Source organism: Stigmatopora nigra, chromosome 12 (assembly GCF_051989575.1).
Source record: "Stigmatopora nigra isolate UIUO_SnigA chromosome 12, RoL_Snig_1.1, whole genome shotgun sequence".
NCBI classification, from domain to species: Eukaryota; Metazoa; Chordata; class Actinopteri; order Syngnathiformes; family Syngnathidae; genus Stigmatopora; species Stigmatopora nigra.
The window spans coordinates 2,600,666-2,620,447 of record NC_135519.1 but is presented as its reverse complement, the minus strand read 5'-3'; the positions used below and the strand labels follow the sequence as shown (position 1 = coordinate 2,620,447).

The 19,782-nt window shown below is 41.8% G+C and overlaps 1 protein-coding gene across 1 annotated transcript in view; it reads left to right on the top strand.

Moving 5' to 3' along the window:
* Positions 1-19,782, top strand: part of wdpcp (WD repeat containing planar cell polarity effector) — a 66,310-nt gene that overhangs the window by 39,417 nt on the left and 7,111 nt on the right. Inside the window, exons 11-14 of the mRNA XM_077730424.1 lie at positions 2,443-3,043; positions 6,717-6,905; positions 6,986-7,109; positions 8,916-8,979. Coding sequence (XP_077586550.1) covers positions 2,443-3,043; positions 6,717-6,905; positions 6,986-7,109; positions 8,916-8,979 — 978 coding nt within the window. The remainder of the gene's footprint in view (positions 1-2,442; positions 3,044-6,716; positions 6,906-6,985; positions 7,110-8,915; positions 8,980-19,782) is intronic.

The window sequence follows — 19,782 nt, the reverse complement described above, 5'->3', positions numbered from 1 at the left end:
GTATAATACATATTGACTGTGATGGCAAGCAGTGAACATTTGAATTGGACGTCTCACACCGTCATTGGCAAGCAATGAACTAATGTTGTTTTCCTGCAGTCTAATCCTAATTCACCTTCGTAAAAACTTCCCAGCCCCCTCTGCGGCCCCTTCGCTTCCCTTCCCCGCCCATCCCATCATCCCCGGACTCTCCTCCGAGTGCCTCCATCTCCACAGCCCGTCTCTCTTCGTCTTTCTCTGCTCCGTGAGCTGGAAAATTGGCTTCAAAAGGCCACTGCTGTGAACAAGGGCCAGCCACACAGTTGGGCCCGTCCGCTTTATCTTTCACGCCGCGGAGGGGTGCAGGGGGCTGAGGGGGGGATTGCCGGCCGGCAAGAGAGGAAGAGAGAGGGAGAATGGGAAGAATAGTTTGGAGCAGTCACTGAAACCAATAAGCGGGAGAAAGCTACTTAGCGGGGGCCGCGCTGTCCTGTCTGCTTCTGGTCGTATGCCGTCGTCTTTGCATCTCTTTCTCCCGTTTTCCTCGCTACTCTGTCCTCGAGCTTTCTTGCACTTTCAGGTGCTCACCGCTGCTCCCGCCCATTTTTAAAACCAGGCATAACCTGAAGCTACGTTTAGAATAGAAGCAGGCTTGAAACATTAGTACACAACCCTATTTTTCCACCTTTACCATAGATTCAAATACTCATTTCAAAACCTGAATGCCTTGTTTGAAAATCTTTCATTGACCTCTATGTATAACTTTAAAAGCCTAACTCAGAAAGCCTAATTTACAATCATAACCCTGGAAAAAACATCTTAAATACACACGTTACATTGGAACCATAACAGTGGCATCAGACCCTAATTTGCTCCCATTTCATCCCCTAAAATCGGCTCAAAACCTTAAAGTGAAACTCTTAAAATGTCTTCAAAAATAAGATCCACAATATTTGTAATATAAGCTTGTTGGAAATCAAAACCTTACCTTAAAACCATTCAAATAAAGATTTAAAACCTTAACTTGTGTTTGAAATGCTAACCACGTTTTAAAACCCACACTTTTAATTTCATTTAGATTTTATTCCTAATTTGAAACTCAAACAGTGAGATTCATCAAACAGTAATTTGCCCTTGTTTGTAACCTTACCACCGATAAAACGCATATTTGAAACAAAAAATCACTTAAATCATTCCAATTCTAACCCAATTACTAATACTAATTAAAGCTCAAACCGATATGGAAGTATGTGTATGTCCAAACCATAAATCTCTTCAAAATCCCTTACTTGCAATCTTTAAAGGTCATGTAAGGTCAAATTAAAATGAATAAATAATAAAGACATACTCACAAGCATGCAAATAAGGATTTAAAAACATCTTTTCCTAGGATTACATAACATACATAGATAACATAGTCTTGAAATCATAATACTTGCACTAATTGGTTTCATGATAAAGAACACAATTATGCCGAGTATCTAAGACGAGATAAAAGAATATCCCATAATGCTCACTTCCTGGTTTTCCACCTTCATCTGCCTCTCTAACACGACAATGCCTTCAATGACATCGCAAATTCAAGAAAACTCAACGAGCAAGATGGAACGGTGAATATCTACCTCCTCAGTATTTTTGTAAAGCATCCCAGTCGTTTCACCCTCCACCCCCCAGTTTCCCACCGTCACCCCCCAGGGAGCAGCAGGAGCCTGCTCCAGGGGGATTACTGGGAGCAGAAAAATAAGAAGAAAAAGCTTTCAGGAGGACAGTCGACGTGCTGCAGACCATGCGCAGGCAAAATTGAACCCCTTCCTTCCCCCTAAGTCCCTTTTTGACAGTGCGTGCCAAAAAAAAAAAAACGTGGCGCCCAGCAGCTTTTATGCGAGGCAAGTCGTCTTTCTGTCCACACAGCAGAATGAAATAGTATGATTTAACAAAGCCACCGTGCTCAGCACATGTTGTGCTAAACATCCGTCTAAAAAAGAAGACGCACCATGAAAACTGGACTGAGTTACTGTGCAACGGTCCGTCTGCTTATGATCCAGGTTTCTCATTTTCAATTGTCACTGCTTTTTAATCGGGTCATGTTGACCTAACCACATTGTTTGCAAGTGTCACGGATCTCCTCGGCAATACTTGATGAAGACTGATGTTTTTTGCTTGTGCTTGGGGTTTAGCTGCACTTTTTTAAACTTGAATTGAAAATCAAGTTCAAAACATTGGCAACCTTGATTCACACTCGATTTTCCTAATCTCAAAGAAGTTTAAAAGTTTCTCATTTAGGCTTGAAACACGAATGGCAAACCTTAGGGGAGCAAAATTCTGAATTCAATTCTGGTATATGGATTTCAGGATATGCTTATTACTTCAAGCTAGGATTTGTAATCAATATTGTTAGTTGGCAAATAAGCACAAGTTATGCTTCAAACCAATCTGAACGATGTCATCCTTTACTGTGTTCAGGTTTTGAGTTCCATGCAGACAGAAGGCAATTTCCTGGTTTGCACCTTCAGCTATTCCCAACCATACCAGCTGCTGACGGTGGAAGCGCCCGCTGGACCCCAAAACTCCAAAGGAACGTCATGGGCTAAAGCCTGCGTTTACGAGTACGCCAAAGGGCGCCTGCAGCGTCTATCCGCCATCCGCATCACGCTGCCGTCCGCTCCAATTTGCTGTGTGCACCACCCTGGTGAAACCATGCTCCTCTTGAAACTTGCCGACTCCTCCCTTGTACTCTACGACCACCGTCGAGGGGTCACCCTGCGAGCCTCCTGTCCCTCGCCAACCTTTCTCCTCGCCTGGCATCCGTCTGGAGCCTTTGTAGCAGTGGCGGGGCCCTCCGAGCTGATGTTCCTGGATGTGACCCTGGTGCCCATCAAGGTGGCGCCCTTGGCTGAGGAGGTGTCCCCTGCTGCCGTGCTTCAACTAGGTCGGCACCTGGTCTGCCCCGGATCCCTGCAGATAATACAGTGGGCTGCGGGCCCTGATAGGGGCACCAATGAAGTGGACACCCTAATGCTGGCCTTCCACGGGGGACCCTTAGGGATCTTAAAGATACAACTCGGTATGTATGTAGTGTTGACGGTGTCATAGTCATGGCTTAAATTTCATTTAAGATGTGTTTTTGGTTTGGGTCGCTGACTTTGTTTGCTTCACTGCCTCCTTTAGTTGATTTATGGATGCCCACCAAGGTGAGCGAGTGTCTTGCTCTCGGAGGTCATTCAATAAGCGCCCCGGGTGGGCAAAACACCCCCGCCTTCCCTTTGCCACCTTTGCCTGCAGGTTATTGTGGGTTGCATTTTCCGATAAATCGTTTGCGGTGGCTGCGCTCTCCCTTGGGGAGGCCTGATAAAGTTTGCCAATCAAAGCGTGCTCACAACATACTCACATGCATAGTGACTTCAACTTGGCGTATGGGAGAGAGAGACAGTGTAATACCATTTGCGTGTGTGTGTGTGTATAGATAGAATATGTTTTTTTTATGCGTGTGGAAAAGGGGAGGGTGTCCTCTAACAATGGCGCCGCCTCGTCTGATGGTGTGCCAATGTTTTGATGAAGGAAGCACGTCTTTTCCACCATGATAATCCCCCCACCGCCACCAAACACATACGCACACAGCCATTTATTTGTTTGCGAGCACTTCTCTATGTTGACTCCTTTGACAAGATTCGCTACATGACAGAATGAAAAAAGACTTGGCCCAGCTCCAAGTTGGGTGTTTTTTTTTTAAATTTTCTTCCCCCCATAAGAGGAAAGAAGCTCACTGGCTGAGACCCCTACAAACATCCCACAATACACCCACCCAGCCAGCCCCCTGGTTGCACACAGATATCTCATCTGGGCACACGTGGGTTTGTCTGTCTGTCTGGTCTGTCTGGCCCCTTGCAGACTGTAGTGATGGAAAATGGGAAATTTGTCTTCCAATTTTGTGGTTAAGACACAATTAATTCACTAATTGACAACTATTTGCTTATTAAATTAATCACCAACCATTTTGATACTTTATGAATCGGTTAAAGACATTGTTGGCATACATTTTGTTTATGTTCGGAATCATTCCATTTTTTAATTTTTTTTTTTAAGGTTTAAGATTATGATTGAAAATTTGAAGGCCCTACAAGTACACAAACTAGTGACCAGTTCAGCGTTTAGTCTGCCTTTCACCCGAAATCAGCTGGCATAGGCTCCAGCACCTCGTGACCCTTACCTAGATAGTTTTGGTGAAAATCCAGATATATTAATGTCATTCATTAACTACTGTTGCGCATAAAAGCTTATTGAGATATAATTTTGCTTGAAATGGAGAGGAGTGAGAAACACTTCAAGTGTTCCAAAGATTAGGAAACTTCAAGAAAGCGTATTTATCAAGACTTCCTCTGCCGTGACTTGTGGTTATGTGTCCAACTGCAAGATATCACTCCGCCAGCACCTCCGCTATTAGCCATAGTCAGAGTTTGACGCTCTGAAATGAAGAAGTTTCTATTTCTGGACTTGTGCCTCCATAGCAAATCCACTCATGCTTTGCCACTATGCCTGAAATGGTCATAAAAGCTCACTTCCAAGGGTAACAGTCCATCCCGCAAACACATTGAATGGGAAACCCATCAAATGTTTATGTGGCTGACTGTACATCGCTACCACTAGTGCAGTGTTTCCCAATGTTTTTTGAGCCGCGGCACACTTTTTGCATTGAAAAAATCTCAAGGGACACTACCTTCTGAAAACCTTTTCATTTAAAACTATGTCGCCTATATTAACAATTGTCATTCTAATCAAGGTTTAATCAGCAGTAATCACATAAATCTCCAAAATTATTCCAAAATCAAAATTTCAATTACCTAAACCTCCTATTATTATGCAAAAAAATGTCCGCAAAAGTTGATGCCCTGGAAAACAAACAACTTCTGGTTCATGTTACAGAAAAATTTGCAAAACAATTACTATTTCACAATTTGAATCTTGTAATAGTATCATCTACAATTTAACGTTCATCAGATTTTGACTTTAAACTTGTATTAGTAGTTTATATTTAATTTCATTTTATTCATATTAATTTTTCCTTCTGAATATTACATTGTATGACTTCTTGCAAGTTCCCATGGCACACCTGACCAGTGTGCTGTGTCAAAGTGATTGGAAATACTGCACTAGTGTGAGAAGGCCTTCAATATGTTGCAAGGTCATTTTGATGACAAGTTAGAACCTCGTTTGTCTGGTTTTTCAGGCGGATTTAGCGCTATATAAGTCCGTCGGTTTTCCAATTAAGCAAGGACCAATACCAATATGCTCAGAATTTGGCAATGCTGCAGTCCACTAACCAGGCATACTAACCGCTCCGATAACAAAAGGGTACGATTCCCCAGCTCTCTGCGGCTCTGCAGCAAACGAGCATTTTACAAAAGATAGTTTTGGGAATTCAAAGCCGAATCAACCTGAGTTTGGGTGTCATTTTATGTGTGTTATTGAGAGAGTATCCCAAGTCTCTCTTGCCTCAAGAAAATTGGTCTATTAATTGCAAAACTAATGCGTTGGGTGGAGAAACCAAAACTGATTTCAGTTACAGTCTGACACTGTTCTTAACACAGATGCTTGTATTGTAGGGGGGTTACCATAATGACATAAAATATGTGAGAGACGGATACATGAATCTTAGGTTAATTTAACATTATTATTATTTTTTGGAGGGGAGCCTAAGTGGATAAGTGGTTAGCGCATCGGCCTCACAGATCTGGGGTCGTGGGTGCCTGTGGTTAGATGGAATAGGCTGCAGCACCCTTGCGATCCTTATGAGGATAAGTCGTTCCGAAAATGAATGAAAGGCTATTCATGGTAAGTGCATTATTAGAAATTAGAGTTTTCTGGTAGTCACAAGTAAGTAGGTCATCTCTGGGAGAAAAAATCTTGTATTATATAAAAGAAAAAACGATCAGTTTTAATTACCCACCCAAAACATTAGCCAAAAAACAGCTGTCAGATTTAAAACAACTGTTATATCTGATTAATCGACTATCACAATCATCTTTTGTAGCAGTCGTATTTTAAACCCTATCTTGTGTTTGAAATGCTAAATGTGGCTTTAATTTGATGTTGTCTTGACTGAACCACAAATACGTGTGCACACACTGCAGCAGATGTATTTACACATATTAGCACATAGTGTAGGGGATTTGGAGAATGCTAATTGCTAGCTTGTCATTTTAATTGCCTCTTCTCTTCCCCGCACACACACAAACGCAAATAATCGCACGTACTCCTCCCAACAATAATTTGGTTCCCAAACGAATGCAGAACATTTCAAGGTTCATCTAATTTGAACAAATGTTAATTTGAACTTGTATGCAAGTGTGAATATGGGCACAGCAACCCAAAATAAACCCCTTAAAATCATGTCATAGTGAATCATGAGCAACCTTGGCCATTCATCTCGTTTTCAGGCACGCACACCCACAAGCTGGGGGCCATGTTACCAGAGCTTATCGTTTCATTATTCAGTAGCCTTCTAATCTTCTCACACACATAACAAAACAAAAGATCAAGCACAGGTGCTCAAAACCTATTACAAATTCATTCATCTCGATGGTTGCCGTTAACTGTGATAGATGTCTGATCTATTTTTCTGGGAAGGTTGGCTACAAATTATCTCTACCAGTATAAATTATGGAGAGGCCAGTAGTAATAAATGGGTAAAAAAATACTTTCAGCAAATTTTGTATTAACAAGTGTAAAATGTGTATCAGGGTTCCCAAGCAGGGATCGTCTGGGCCTTGTGCCTCTCCTGCAGCAGCGTCTGCGTCTTTGTCAAGTGCAGGAGGCATTGGGCATTCTGGAGGCAATGGACTGGAGCTGCACACCTCAACAGTGCTGGCGAGGCCTGAGCGCCATCCTCAACCACCTGCTGAAGTTGCCTCTGGACACACAAACCGAAGGTGAGTCTCTTCCATTAACCCCCATGCCACCACCATTAAAAATCATTTTTAGAAAATGTGTGTATTGTGTATGCATGCAGAGCAAATTGAAGGGGCATTTGCAACCTTTTGCACACCACTTACACCGCATCCTGATTGCGTGATGGCTGACTACAATCAAGCGGTCCACAAATACATGAGACGGTTCTTTCACCATCTTGTCAGGTAAAGCCATTTGTTCGGGTGTGGAGTATAGAGGAAACACAATATATTGTTGCTATGGTCTAGGACTTTTTTGCACCCAAGTGTAGGAGTAATCACACCTTATTATCATTTGTCATACGCTTGCTACATTTAATATAAGAGGGGACAACCACCCCGGTATTCCAATCCAGAGGAACTGTCCTCAATGTCCACGCGATGTTGCAGAGGCATGACATCCCAAGCCTTTAAAATCTCCAAGCTCTGCTTCATCATGGGAAGGCGTGTCGGTGTAGTTGAGGTCCTCTAAGTAATCGGCCCAAAGATTCACAACATCCTGAGTCGAAGTCAGCAGCACCTATCCCCACAATGCATTGTGGTGGACCAAACTTTCCTTGAAGCCACCCGGAAGTCATTCTCCATGGCGTCACCAAACTTCTCTCATACCCGGGTTTTTGCCTTGGAGACCACCAGAGCCACCCTGTGCGCGCCAGCTTTCTCCGGAGTCCCGTGGGCCAAAAAGGCCCAATAGGACTGTTTTCAGCCTGACGCCATGCCTTACCGCCGGTGTCCGTTTGGTGCTCGCCCACAAACAAAAGTCAGTTCTCGTCCACCCATTGGAGGGAAGCTACCCTCTCGTTTACTTGGGTGAACACCAATGTACAGGCACCAAGCCGGGGGACAATGAGTATGCCCACACCTGCACAGCGCCTCTCACCATGAGCGACTCAAGAGTGGAAGAGTATCCAACCCCCCTAAAGAAGAGTGGTACCATAACTCAAGCTGTGCATAGAGGTGAGCCCCACTACATTGAGCCGGAATTTCTCAACTTCATGCACTAGCTAAGGCTCTTTCCCAACTAGAGAGATGAAATTCCGCTTCCCAAGAGCCAGTTTCTACAGACCGCCAAGGATTCCTACTTTGGCTGCCACCCAAAAGTTGTCGCACGCGACCTCTTTGGCCAATCTCACAGGTGGTGAGCCCATGGGAAGGGGACCCATGTAGTCTCTCCGGGCTGTGCCCATTTGGATCCCATAGGTGTAGGTCCGGCTACCAGGCGCTCGCCATCGTACTCCCCCTACAAGCCTGGAGTGGGGCCCCGGCGATCCACGTGCGGGCGAAGGAAAACAAGGTTCAATACTGTTGCTCATCATAAGAGATCTTCTGAGTCATGCTTTGTCACTTCGGACCAGTTTGCCATTGATGACCCTACCAAAGGCACACATCCCCAGCCAACATACCTCCAAGGATAATTGGGACAAACAAGCCAAAACCATACAATTATCCAAACAATAAAATTGTCATAAAATTCTCTATAGCTGATGACAAATAGTGTATGTATATCATTTTACAAAAGAGTACATCGCAACTCACTGCTGCAGGACTGATGAAAAACTACAGTATGAAAGCAATGCATCAGAAAATGACTCAATTTCGGAGCCTTTTCAAGTGGTGTCAACTGACGTATATTTCAAACACGGCCTACCTCTTTGCGCCATCCTTTCATGCCAGCATCTGTCGGCGGGCGTTTGGCTTAAACAGACGCCGTTGTTCCCGCCCGCCGGCGTGAGCATCTCTTCTCTTATCACCCACCTACATTCTTTCTCTCTGTGTCCACATCAAATGAAGGAAGACACACACCAACTGAGCATCTCTTCCCTTGTTTGTTCCATCGTTGGCTCTTGACTATAGTAATCAAGTTTATCTGTTTAAAAGCATGCTCTCTACATGTTTCAAAAGTTTCTTCAATGTCCTATATTTTTGTAGACAATGTAAACCTTTTTGGATTGATATTTTACTTGAAATTATATCTGTGTATGGCCTTTTCAGACATGATCACTTGGAGAAGGCCTTCTTACTCGCTATGGAATTGCAAGACAAAGATCTTTTCATGGTGAGTCACATCATTTTATTAAAGCTTTGAAAGTTCTTCATTTTTTTTTCAAAATCCATGTTAGAGTGATATCAGAGTCAGATTAATTCCTCAAAAAGTATTTACATATAAGTTTTATGATTCCATAATCTACCTTATTGGTCGACTAGTAGATCGCGATCGACATATTGGTCTCTTCAATCATAAAGGATCAGGGAAGAGCATCACTTTTGCAAACAGAGCATACCAACTATTCCAATAAAATAGGTCTCCATTTGTGTGGCTCTCAATGAAGTCTTCCCACTGAAGTTGAACCCCCCCTTTTCCGGAAATTTGTTAATTATCACCAACCGATTTTGTGAATGGCAGCAGCTGCCCACATAAAGAGATCCAATCCAGATCAATGACACAATGAGGTCAGTTAATGACACTTTTGGACTATGTTCCCTCTCACTGGTCTCCTTGCTAACACAAAATGGCCTACAATGAAGGTGCGCTGCCACCTGAGTTTCACATAAAGTGCTAGAGGGTCCTCTGGCATTGTGCAACCTCCCTTCTCTCTTGCTGTCCCATTCAAACTGGCAGCCTCGTTACTCCCATTTGCATTTGACTTGTAACCCATTCAAGTGTCGGGGGAGCAGGTGTGACGGACGCCTTTTCAGTTCCTTTCTTTCATTCCACGTTGAAATGCTCTTCCATGCAGCAGACCCCATTCCTTTTTTTTCATCCAGTGGGGCCTCCTTTTACTCAGAAATACTAATACGGAAAAAAAGTGGAGCTCTGGTCTGTGAACCTTGAAAGGGTAAAGTGATGGAGAATGTTTAGCTCAGTGGAGGGGGGTTTTGCAGAAGTAAAGAGTAAAAGGTGGTAGTCTGTGTTATGGTATAAAAGAATGTCTGAAATCTCAAATATATTGAAATTCCTATTAATTCATGGGAATAGATGTCCATCTATTTTCAATTAAATTGAAGGCCTTTATTGTCATTATACAAGTACAATGAGATTGATAGCGTCACCATGAAGTGCACACATAAATAAGTAGTCATAAAAAGATCTATGTGGAATACAAAGGAAGTGAGGTAAAAAAAAAAGTAACCAAAGTGGTTAGTAGCGCGCGTTGGGTAGCTATGGAGTTTTCGTGCAAGTATCAATTTGCAAGCTAAAAATATGCAATGCTAAGACTGAAGTAAAAGTCTGGGAGAATTCTTTTTTGATATGCGCCTAGCAGCGTTGTGGCATTTTACATATGCAGTGACAGTACTTATTTGAGTCTAGATTAGGTCCAGTTAGGTGCAAAACCCGAGCTGACTTTGATGACAGCTCAGGGACTCTGAAGAACCTCCCGGAACTCTGGAAATCCCCCAAAAATGTCACTTAATTTTGTTTTTAAGCAGCCATTTCGGAAAAGTACCAAATTTCCAATTGAAATTCCTTGAAATTCACATCATCGCTACGGCTTCCACCATCTTGATTCAACTGCACTGTAAACCTGAAGAGTTCGGTAACAAGAGTGCATTGTAAATCATTCCATTCCCAAGTTCTGATGAATGATTCGTCTTGTGCGACTTCAGCGTGGCAATCAATTCGGAATCTATTTCATAGGTAATCACTTTAACATTTTAGTTTCCTTTTATTTCATCAGGGGAGTAAGTATTATTAAGGCTGATTAAACCACCAGTCACTTGTTTTGAAACAAATCCTGTAATTTTCGCAATTTGGATGAAACTTTTAAGAAATCCAGACACTCGTACAACGTTATTGCTTCTTATTTGACGAAATATCCCATGTTGATTCCGTCTCCAAAATGGGACCAGGTCACTCCTGAAAAGAGGTTGATAGAGGTTGGCAGCTCTGCAGCTCTTGGGAAGAAACTGTCCCTGAATCTATCTGTATTTGCCAGTTGAATAGGTGGAAGCTGGGATGTGTTTTGTCGTTTATGATAATCTTTGCCCTTCATAGACACTGGGAGTTGTAAATGGTGGACAGGGGAGTTAAGGAGAAGCAGATGAGTTTTTTTTTATCTGTGTTGATCACCCTTTTCAGTCTTTTTCTGTCAGCTTCTGTGCAGTTTGTGTGCCACACTAACACAGCATAGGTCAGCATGCCCTCAATGGCTGACCGGTAGAAGGTCACATGAAGGTTGGTAGGAAGTCATTTTACTACTTGTATGGATGTACAGTATTTGTTTTCTGACTCATGTATAAACAAAAGAAAAGAATCCACGTTTGGGATAACCTTTTAGGCCTCTCATACGATACTCGTATCACAAGGCTATGCTCCATATCAAAGCAAAAAAATCACAGCATTTGAGCTGTTAGCATTGTATTTTTTACTCAGTGATCAAGGGAGCAGAAAAAGCCAACAGTGACATTTCACCCCGCGCTCTAATTAGGCTGTTATGTTGCTTTAACCTGCCGCTTGGCCGACGCCGCTGGACTGGGCTATTGAGGGGGGGCTTAATGAGGACCTCCTTCCAAAAGCGCCCCCATCCTCACTCAACTCTTTCCGACTTCTAACTTGCCTGCACAACTCAATAACGCATGGTCGACGGGCTAAAATGCACACACACTCCACGCAGATGACACAGCGTGATACAACCACCCCACCCCTGGACCTGCCGCCACCTCCTCCCTGGGCACTATTGTTACCCTGCTAACAATGGAGCTCCTCTCCAAAATGAGAACGCTTTTGTTCAAGTGAAACACTTTAGTGTCAGCCCAAATTGAAGGGGAGGTGAAAGCAGAAAGGAAGGTCAGGAGTGTGTGAAGGTTGTTTGGGTAGAGGTCATTTTTGGGACGGGGGGTTACGAAGTGCCTTGCAGTTTTGAGTCTCGTAGATCTAGATGTTCTGACAGTGATTCTTTCTAGTTTTTGATAAAATAATCAATCAGATTATTCTTGAAGTTTTCTCCTTGGTTTCTTTTTCACTGGTTAGCACTTGACATACCTTAATTACAATCACTACTTAGTAATTATAATTCAATTTTTTTTTGATCGCGCCATATAATGTCTTCACATTTTTTCTGAAACTCCAGTGACTTTCACAGATGTTTATTTGTCATCTACACATGATCTAGCTAAAGATCAGGCATGCAAAATGAGAAAAAATATATATGGAACTTTTTAAAGTGAGTCATAACGTTATCAAGTTGGGGGGGTGCTTTAAGTGTCTTCAATGTTCCTAGTAGCTATGTTGTCTCGGACTTTGTGCCCCAAAAGACCTTCTATAACGATTGCCAACAGTGATTGTTTTCGCTTGTCTGGGCGTGGGTCCCCGGGGTCCCTCTTTGGAGCTAGGCCCGGAGCTGCGGCACAAAGGCGATCGCTTGGTGGTTCCAGGCTGCACCCGTGGAGTCTGTCTGGGCACAGCCCGAAGAGGCAATGTAGGTTTTCCTTCCCTTGGGTTCACCACCTGTGAGAGTTGCTGAGGAGGTTATGTGCAAAGGGAGTTAGGTGCCAGCCAAAGGAGGCTTCCTTGGCGGTCCTGTGCCCTGCCACAGAAGCTGCCTCTGGTCGGGAAGGATCCCTAGGTAGTGCGATGTAGTCTGACTCACCCCTACACACATTTTGGGCTGTGTTACGACTCCTCTGAAGGGGAGTTGGACACTCTCCACCCTGGATTCGCCCTAGTGAGAGGTCATGAGCAGGTGTGGACATACTAATTGTCCCCCAGCTCGGTGCCTGTACATTGGGGTTCACCCCGTAGAGGGGACGTCCTCGTTCTCCTGGGGGACATGAATTCTCACGTGAAGATATGACAGTAAAACCTGAAGGAGCATGATTGGGAATTACAGCCACTCTCTCTGATCAGAACCTGAGCATTTTTATATTGTTGGACTTCTGCAATCAGCCGTTGAGCCTTTTGTATGCATTAAATTCAAAATTCTGTAGATGTCGCTGTATGTCGGTGACAGCTTGACTGTCTAAGTACATTGCTTGCTGACGCGATATATTTACATAGTGAAAAGGCGGAAGTGACTGTTGCGTGTGAGCATATAATGCCAAAGCATGACAATATTAGCAATCGCCGATGACATTTTTGTCTGCTACCATTGACCGAAACGATACGTATTAGAGCCGAAATGGGGATGATTGATTTTCCAAAAAAATTGACTTTAAAAAAATATATTTTTTCTCGTACAAAAGTTGTAATATGACGTACACAATTGAAAATGATCAAAAAACGTATACAATACAGGAAAACCTAATCAGTTGACAGGTATGATTATCAGAGGATAATTAGTCACCATTTATAAGGCTGTTTTTGTAAGGGGGGGTTATAAATGGTGCTACAGTCGCTAATTACCCTCTGATAATGATGAAATGAGCAATTAGGTAATTCCCCAAGTTTTCCCCTTGCTCTCTTTGCAGCTCGTTAGTGCGTGATAGCTGCTGGTTAATTAAATCAAAAACTGCGTGATAGCACAATCTGGTGCCAGCTCTTTTTCCCCACTCCACTCCCTCTAGCACTGTGTTTTCACACAGTTAGCACCCCACCACAATCTTGATAGTAGGGATAGCAAGTTGATGGGGAAGTCTCACCTTCTCGCCATTAAGCTCAGTGTTGTCTCTCTGATGGTTAATTAGCATTAATGAAAGTCCTCAACGAATGCTTATCTGATACAAGTGCTAGTTGAACACAAGGCGAACAGGTGTGTGTGAGCGCAGGGCCGGGGATTAAGCCCACATTAATTAGTGTATAAGTGTGTTTTATCATTTGCATATTTAAGCGTTTGGGGAGATTCTATTGTTACTTGTCAGCTAAACATAAAAGTCCAAAGTGAAATGTTTTTATTTCACATATTTATCCTCTCTAAAAACAGAAGTAATTTGAAGATGTGTCGTACACATTTTAATGTGAAAATTCATAGTGTACTTGAGTGAAAATCCCCATGACAGTGTATTTATAATATTAGAATTGCCAAGCAGAATGCGAATGTTCTTGTTTTTTTATGCAGATTTTGGGTGGAATATCAGTGAGTCCAGAAACAAACATAGAAAATAAAATAGCTTTCAGGGGAAAAAATACTGTTGTTTTTGGAATATAAGCCTTAACTCTTTCTCCTGCTTTAATTCATGCTTATTGTCCATTATGGCTAATGAAAAGATTTTTACAGGCTAATCAGCTGTAGGTCTTTTGCAGTAAATATAATTATAATAACCATGGACACATGCACCTTTTTGTCCAATTCAACTTTTAGATGAGCAAATATGGTTTTATTTAAAAATTTGGTTGGTGTTCATTATGGCCAGGTTCACTTGATAGTCCTAAAATTATAGCATTATAGCCAGTCTCACCCAACCTTAATCTTTCCCTGATATTGGGGAAATTTGGAAAATAGCCATTCCATTTTTATTCATTTAACCACATTTTCATTTTGACTATAATAAGGTCACACACAATACAGTTCCTTTTGTTTAGAAAAAGAATGAAAATATTAGAATGGTAAATATGTTCTACCGATAAAATGACATCATCTATGTGTGTGTTTGTGTGTGTGTGTGTTTTAGGGTATATTTTCATCCATGCTTTATAGTTAGAAAAAAAGCTTACATTTGTCAGTCTGGACTATTGTGCATTGCTCAATTTACCTAAATAATACTTTGATGTCTACAATTATCCGGACCGATTAATTACCAAATTTCTTCATTCATTCATCTTCTGAAACTCTTATCCTCAAAACGGTGCACCCTGAAACGGTTGAAAGCCAATTGCAGGAAATGTCTTTCATTATCAAAATACTAGACTTGTTCTTTTGAGATAATCCTTTTTATTGTAGAAAGTAGCAGAATTTACAAACAGAATTGTTCTTTTAAAAAAAATGTACAAAAAAATCAGATTTCACCAATAGAATAGTGTGTTCGACGTGGAAAATTACTGACACAAAATTCTGAAGGAGATAAGACTACACACCTCTACTGAGTCCTCCCAAAATGCCAATGTTTGCACATTTAAATATTTTTTTCATCAAAATACACCAAAAAAACCTAAAATAGTTACAAAAAAGTCCATCATTTTTGCAGACTAAACTGAACCAGATCGCTGCACCTTTGTCCATATTTTGACCCACCAATATGACCTCGTCAGTGGAAGTAATAAAAAGCGATATCACTCTGATGCAAAAGTGCAGTTGAAATCCCATAAAAGGAGCCGATCGTCATTTTTTATCCCATTTGACAGCAACGCACTCCCGTTAATGTGCAGCAGTTAACTTAATCCGTCATTTATTTGGACGTCACCCAAATATCATTCAATATTGTGCTCTTAGCCTCAAACCTCCCCCTTTTACTGAAAAAACAGGCTCGCCAAAACACGGCCCTCTTTATCAGTGGTGCTGTTAACTGGCGCAGCGCAACCCCTAAAGCTCTTGTATAAATAAGATTAGTGTTGCGTTTGAACGGCGGGAAATAAGAGGTGTAATATCTGATGGTTTTATGCACAGTATTACTGTTATCCCTGCTTAGTCGCCTTGATACGCTCCTCTCCTCTCTCTCTCCCTCTTTTCACATTTGTTCATTGTTTTCTCCCCCCTTTCTCTTACCCTTGCTGCCATCCAGACGGCTTTAGGAAGCACTAAACTGGAATAAAGCGCCCCACGTTCAAACGCTCATATTGTCCTATTGGGTATATCATTCAATATTGCTTCCCTACAGTGCGCACACATACACCTGGCTTTGATTCCAGGTCGAAAACTATGATTAAAACACGTTTTTGTACATCAGGATGATTCACTCTTTCCAAACCATTGACACCGACCAAACTCTTTGGACTGGGAGAGGGTGGCAGTGAATGATTGGATGTGAAATGGATATACGTAGTTGTCATTGGTAGACAGATACAAATCTTTAAAAATAAATAAATAAATAAAAATATTAAAAGCAAAACAAAACGACGTACACCAAAAATAAGACCCGAGTTACAACTCAGAATAGATTGGACGTCTAGTGTTTCCTTCTCAGTTGTGTTGCAATCATTGTTCTGCCTCTCACAAGTGAACAAGCTGATTTGACAGGGATGAGTTGCAATGTACAACATGTGTTTCCCAAACTTTTTGGAGCTGTGGCACACTTTTTGCATTGAAAAAATCACAAGGGACACTTTAAAATGATGTTGCCTATATTAATAATAGTCATTCTCATCAAAGTTTTATCAGCAGGAATCAGATAAAGCTCCAAAATTATTCAAAAAGGTTTTTCACAGTGACTTAGCCAATGTCACCAAAAGTTGATGTCTGCGGAACCTGAACAAATTTTGGTTTGAGTGATGCAAAAATAAGTAATGCAATGTTTTTAATCGCATAATTCTAATACTTTTCTCGGCATATGGCTTAAATCTCCTAATATTTCGCAAAAGAAAAATGTTGTGCTCACACAGACTTTACATCGCCAAAAGTTGATGCCAAAGAAATGAAAGAATTTCCAGGTTAGAGGAAAAATAAGCAACAAAATGACTGTTTCACAATTTGAATCTTGAAATAGTGTAAACTATAATTTAACCACCATCATATTTTGGTTTTAACAATGTAACAGTTCAATTTTAATCTGGTTATATCTGTATCATTTCTTTCTATCTGAATATTGCATTCTATGACTTTCCCGCGGCAGGCCTGACCTACGATGCTACTTTTCTCATGTGTTTGGAGATTCATTTTTACATTGCCTCCATCACCCAGAAACATATGGGCTAGGGATATCCTGAATTGGTCGGTGGCCAATAGCAGCGCACAAGGAGACAGTCAACCATTCACATGTAGATTTACACATATGCACACACTGTGTGGTGGATGTGCTTATCACTTTTCCAACTTGCTGCCTTTTTTATTACTTATTTTAGGAATATTGATGGTTCGTCCGTTAGATTGGGAGTGGGAATGGCAGTTTGTCTCCGGTGTAGTTTATAGAAGTCAGTTGGGATAGGCTACGGCAATCACCCCAATCCTTATGAGGATGCGCGGTATGGAAGTTGAATGAATGTTTCATTCGTTTTTACGCTGCATTCACACCAAACTGAATTTGTCGTGCGAAATGGCATCATGCCAATAGCAATTTTGTGTTCACACAGACCTTAAGTCACCAAAACTCAAAGCCTGTGAAACCAAACAACTTCGAGTTCATGTAATGTACTTATAAGCAATAAAAAGACCTAATCCCAGCTGACTTCGGCCCAGAGGGGTGGGACACCCTGAATTAGTGGCTAGCCAATCACAGGGCACAAGGAGACAAACAACCATTCACGCTCACACCCATACCGAGGGGCAATTTAGAGTGTCCAATCAGCCTACCATGCATGTTTTTTGTAATGTGGGAGGAAACCAGATTACCCAGAAAAAAACCCACTTAGGCCCAGAAAGAACATGCGGGTGGACCGACCTGGATTTGAACTCAGGTCCCCCACTGTGAGGGTGCGCTAACCACTCATCCACTGGGCTGCCCCAAATAAATAAATAATATGTAATATTTTGTTTTTAAAATTGATATTTATATGTTGTGGTATTTATCATGGAAAATTATTCATTCATCACCAGTACCACGCATCCTTGCAAAGGTTGTGAGGATGCTTGAGCCTATCCCAGCTGACTTTGAGAGAAAGGCAAACCACACCTTAGATTGGTCATCAGTCAAAGTTAGGGCAGACAGAAAGACAAACAACTATTCACACTAACACCCATACCGCCACTGAAATGGCATCAATGTCACACTTGCTCGCACTGAATAGTGTAAACCACTACATGATCAGGTGGCATAATCGAAATTAGAATGAATGAAATAATGATAGATTTTTTAGTTAAAACTTTTATTTAAAAATTCTATATTTTTGGGCATTCTTTAAATTCTTAATTAAATATTACTACTGTGATAACAGTTGACATTTTTGGGTGTGCAAACACACTCGCTGCCAGCCCCTCCCACTGGGCAGCTCTTGCTGTTAATGATCGCGCACAAGTCAAAATTCACATCAGCAAAAATGACGAATTAGTTATGCTTGTTAACACCTAATTGCTGTATGTTTTTCCCCGTATAATATGGACAGACACCAGCCTATAATTACCCAATTTGTCCCCATTCATACACTTCCATTTTCTCTCTTTGCTGTCAAATCGTTCCCCCTTTTCACCCTTTCCTTCCTGCATTCCCCTTTACGCCTCACTCCCCCTTATTTTCCTCCTCGTCTTCTCACCCTCAATATGGGGGTATTAGGGCAGAGTGCAGGCTCAGCTGGACACTGCCTTGAGCCAGCTGAGGGTTATCCGCGGCGAGCCCCGAGTCGCCATGGTGGGGTTGTGTGATGTCGCTGATGCGTAAAGACTCTCCTCAACATGCCGTGGCCTTTGATGGGCCCAGAGTCTAGTACCCGGGCCCAGGAGCCCCTCGGCTGGGGCCCGGATGTGATTCACTCTCATGCCGAGTCACTTTGGAAAGATTTTGATTGTCTTCTTGTCTTCTCCCTTTGTTGGAAACTTCTCTGATGTTTTTTTTTTTTCTTGGATCAGGACTCCATTCCGGTTGCTCTCAAATATTTAGTGACATTAAGTTTAACTAACTAATATATTGCTTCCTTTATGGGAACTTTTATATTCATTTATTTTGTTTAGCAGCAGAGCGTACAATTACCACTTTGGATATGTTCAGAGTCTAACAACAATGAGTTCGAGCTTATTAGCATGTCCTCATAGTTCATTGTTTAACACGCTGATCCCCAACCTATTTTGAGCTGTGTTACACTTTTTGCTTAAAAAAAAATCTCAAGGCTTACCACTGGATGAAAATCTTCTAATTTAAAACTATATCGCCTATATTAAAAATATGAAGTAATTCTCATCATAGTTTTATCAACAGGAATCATATAAACCCCCCAAACTATTCCAACATCTTCCAACATTTTTACACCGACCTAATGTCACCAAAATTTCATGTCTACGGACGCCGGACAACTTCCGGTTTATAATGTAAAAATAAGTAATGTAAGGATTTTAATCACACAATTTCATTCATTGTGACGGTAGCAAGAAAAGGCATACTTATAAGTTAGACAGTACAGTCGCAAGGCCGCAGAACAACAAAGCAAAAGTACTTGTAACTATGTGTAACTATGCCTTTCCTGTATGTGTATTCTCACCCTCTTTCTCCTGTCACAATGAAATTTCCCGAATATGGGATGAATGAAGTTATCCAATCCAATCCAATTGCTGGGGTGGCTTAATGAACTTGTGGTCATAAATTGTTCAGTCCTCTTGTGGTGGCAATCCCCGAATCCAAAGTTGCAGGAGGAAGTGGTGGCAGGTAGAATGCCTTTTGCTGGTCAGGAATAATGTGTTCAAGCAAGTAATGAGTGAGTTATTGGGTGGATGGAAATTGGATTGCAGTTTTCTTGAGAAAGAAAGAAAAAAGCTGCTCTGAAGAAGCATTATTCCTGAGAAACAGATGTAACATAAGACACATGAACAGACATATGAATATGACACAGTCACTCAAAACAATCAGTGTCCTGCTGACATGTTTTAGCCAACCAAGATTGTTTTGGCCATAAAGAGGGCCACTTGGAGGCTCTCTCTCTTTTTCAATTGAGGCTCATGTGCTAAAACATGTTTCCATGTGAAAGTCCTCTCCCGCTTTTACATGTGATAGATAACATCCCACCACATTTCAAAACCACACAGACGGGCCGATTTCAAAGTTTTCCTCAGGAAAAGCCGCATTTCATCCGGGCTTCTGATGTTGGCCTTCAAACATGTCTTTTTTCCATTTCATCTGTTTCCTCCTCCCCAAAAGAGAAGTATTGTCATCGTGGCCCAGATTCATTTTAGATTAACGCGTCTTTCTCTCT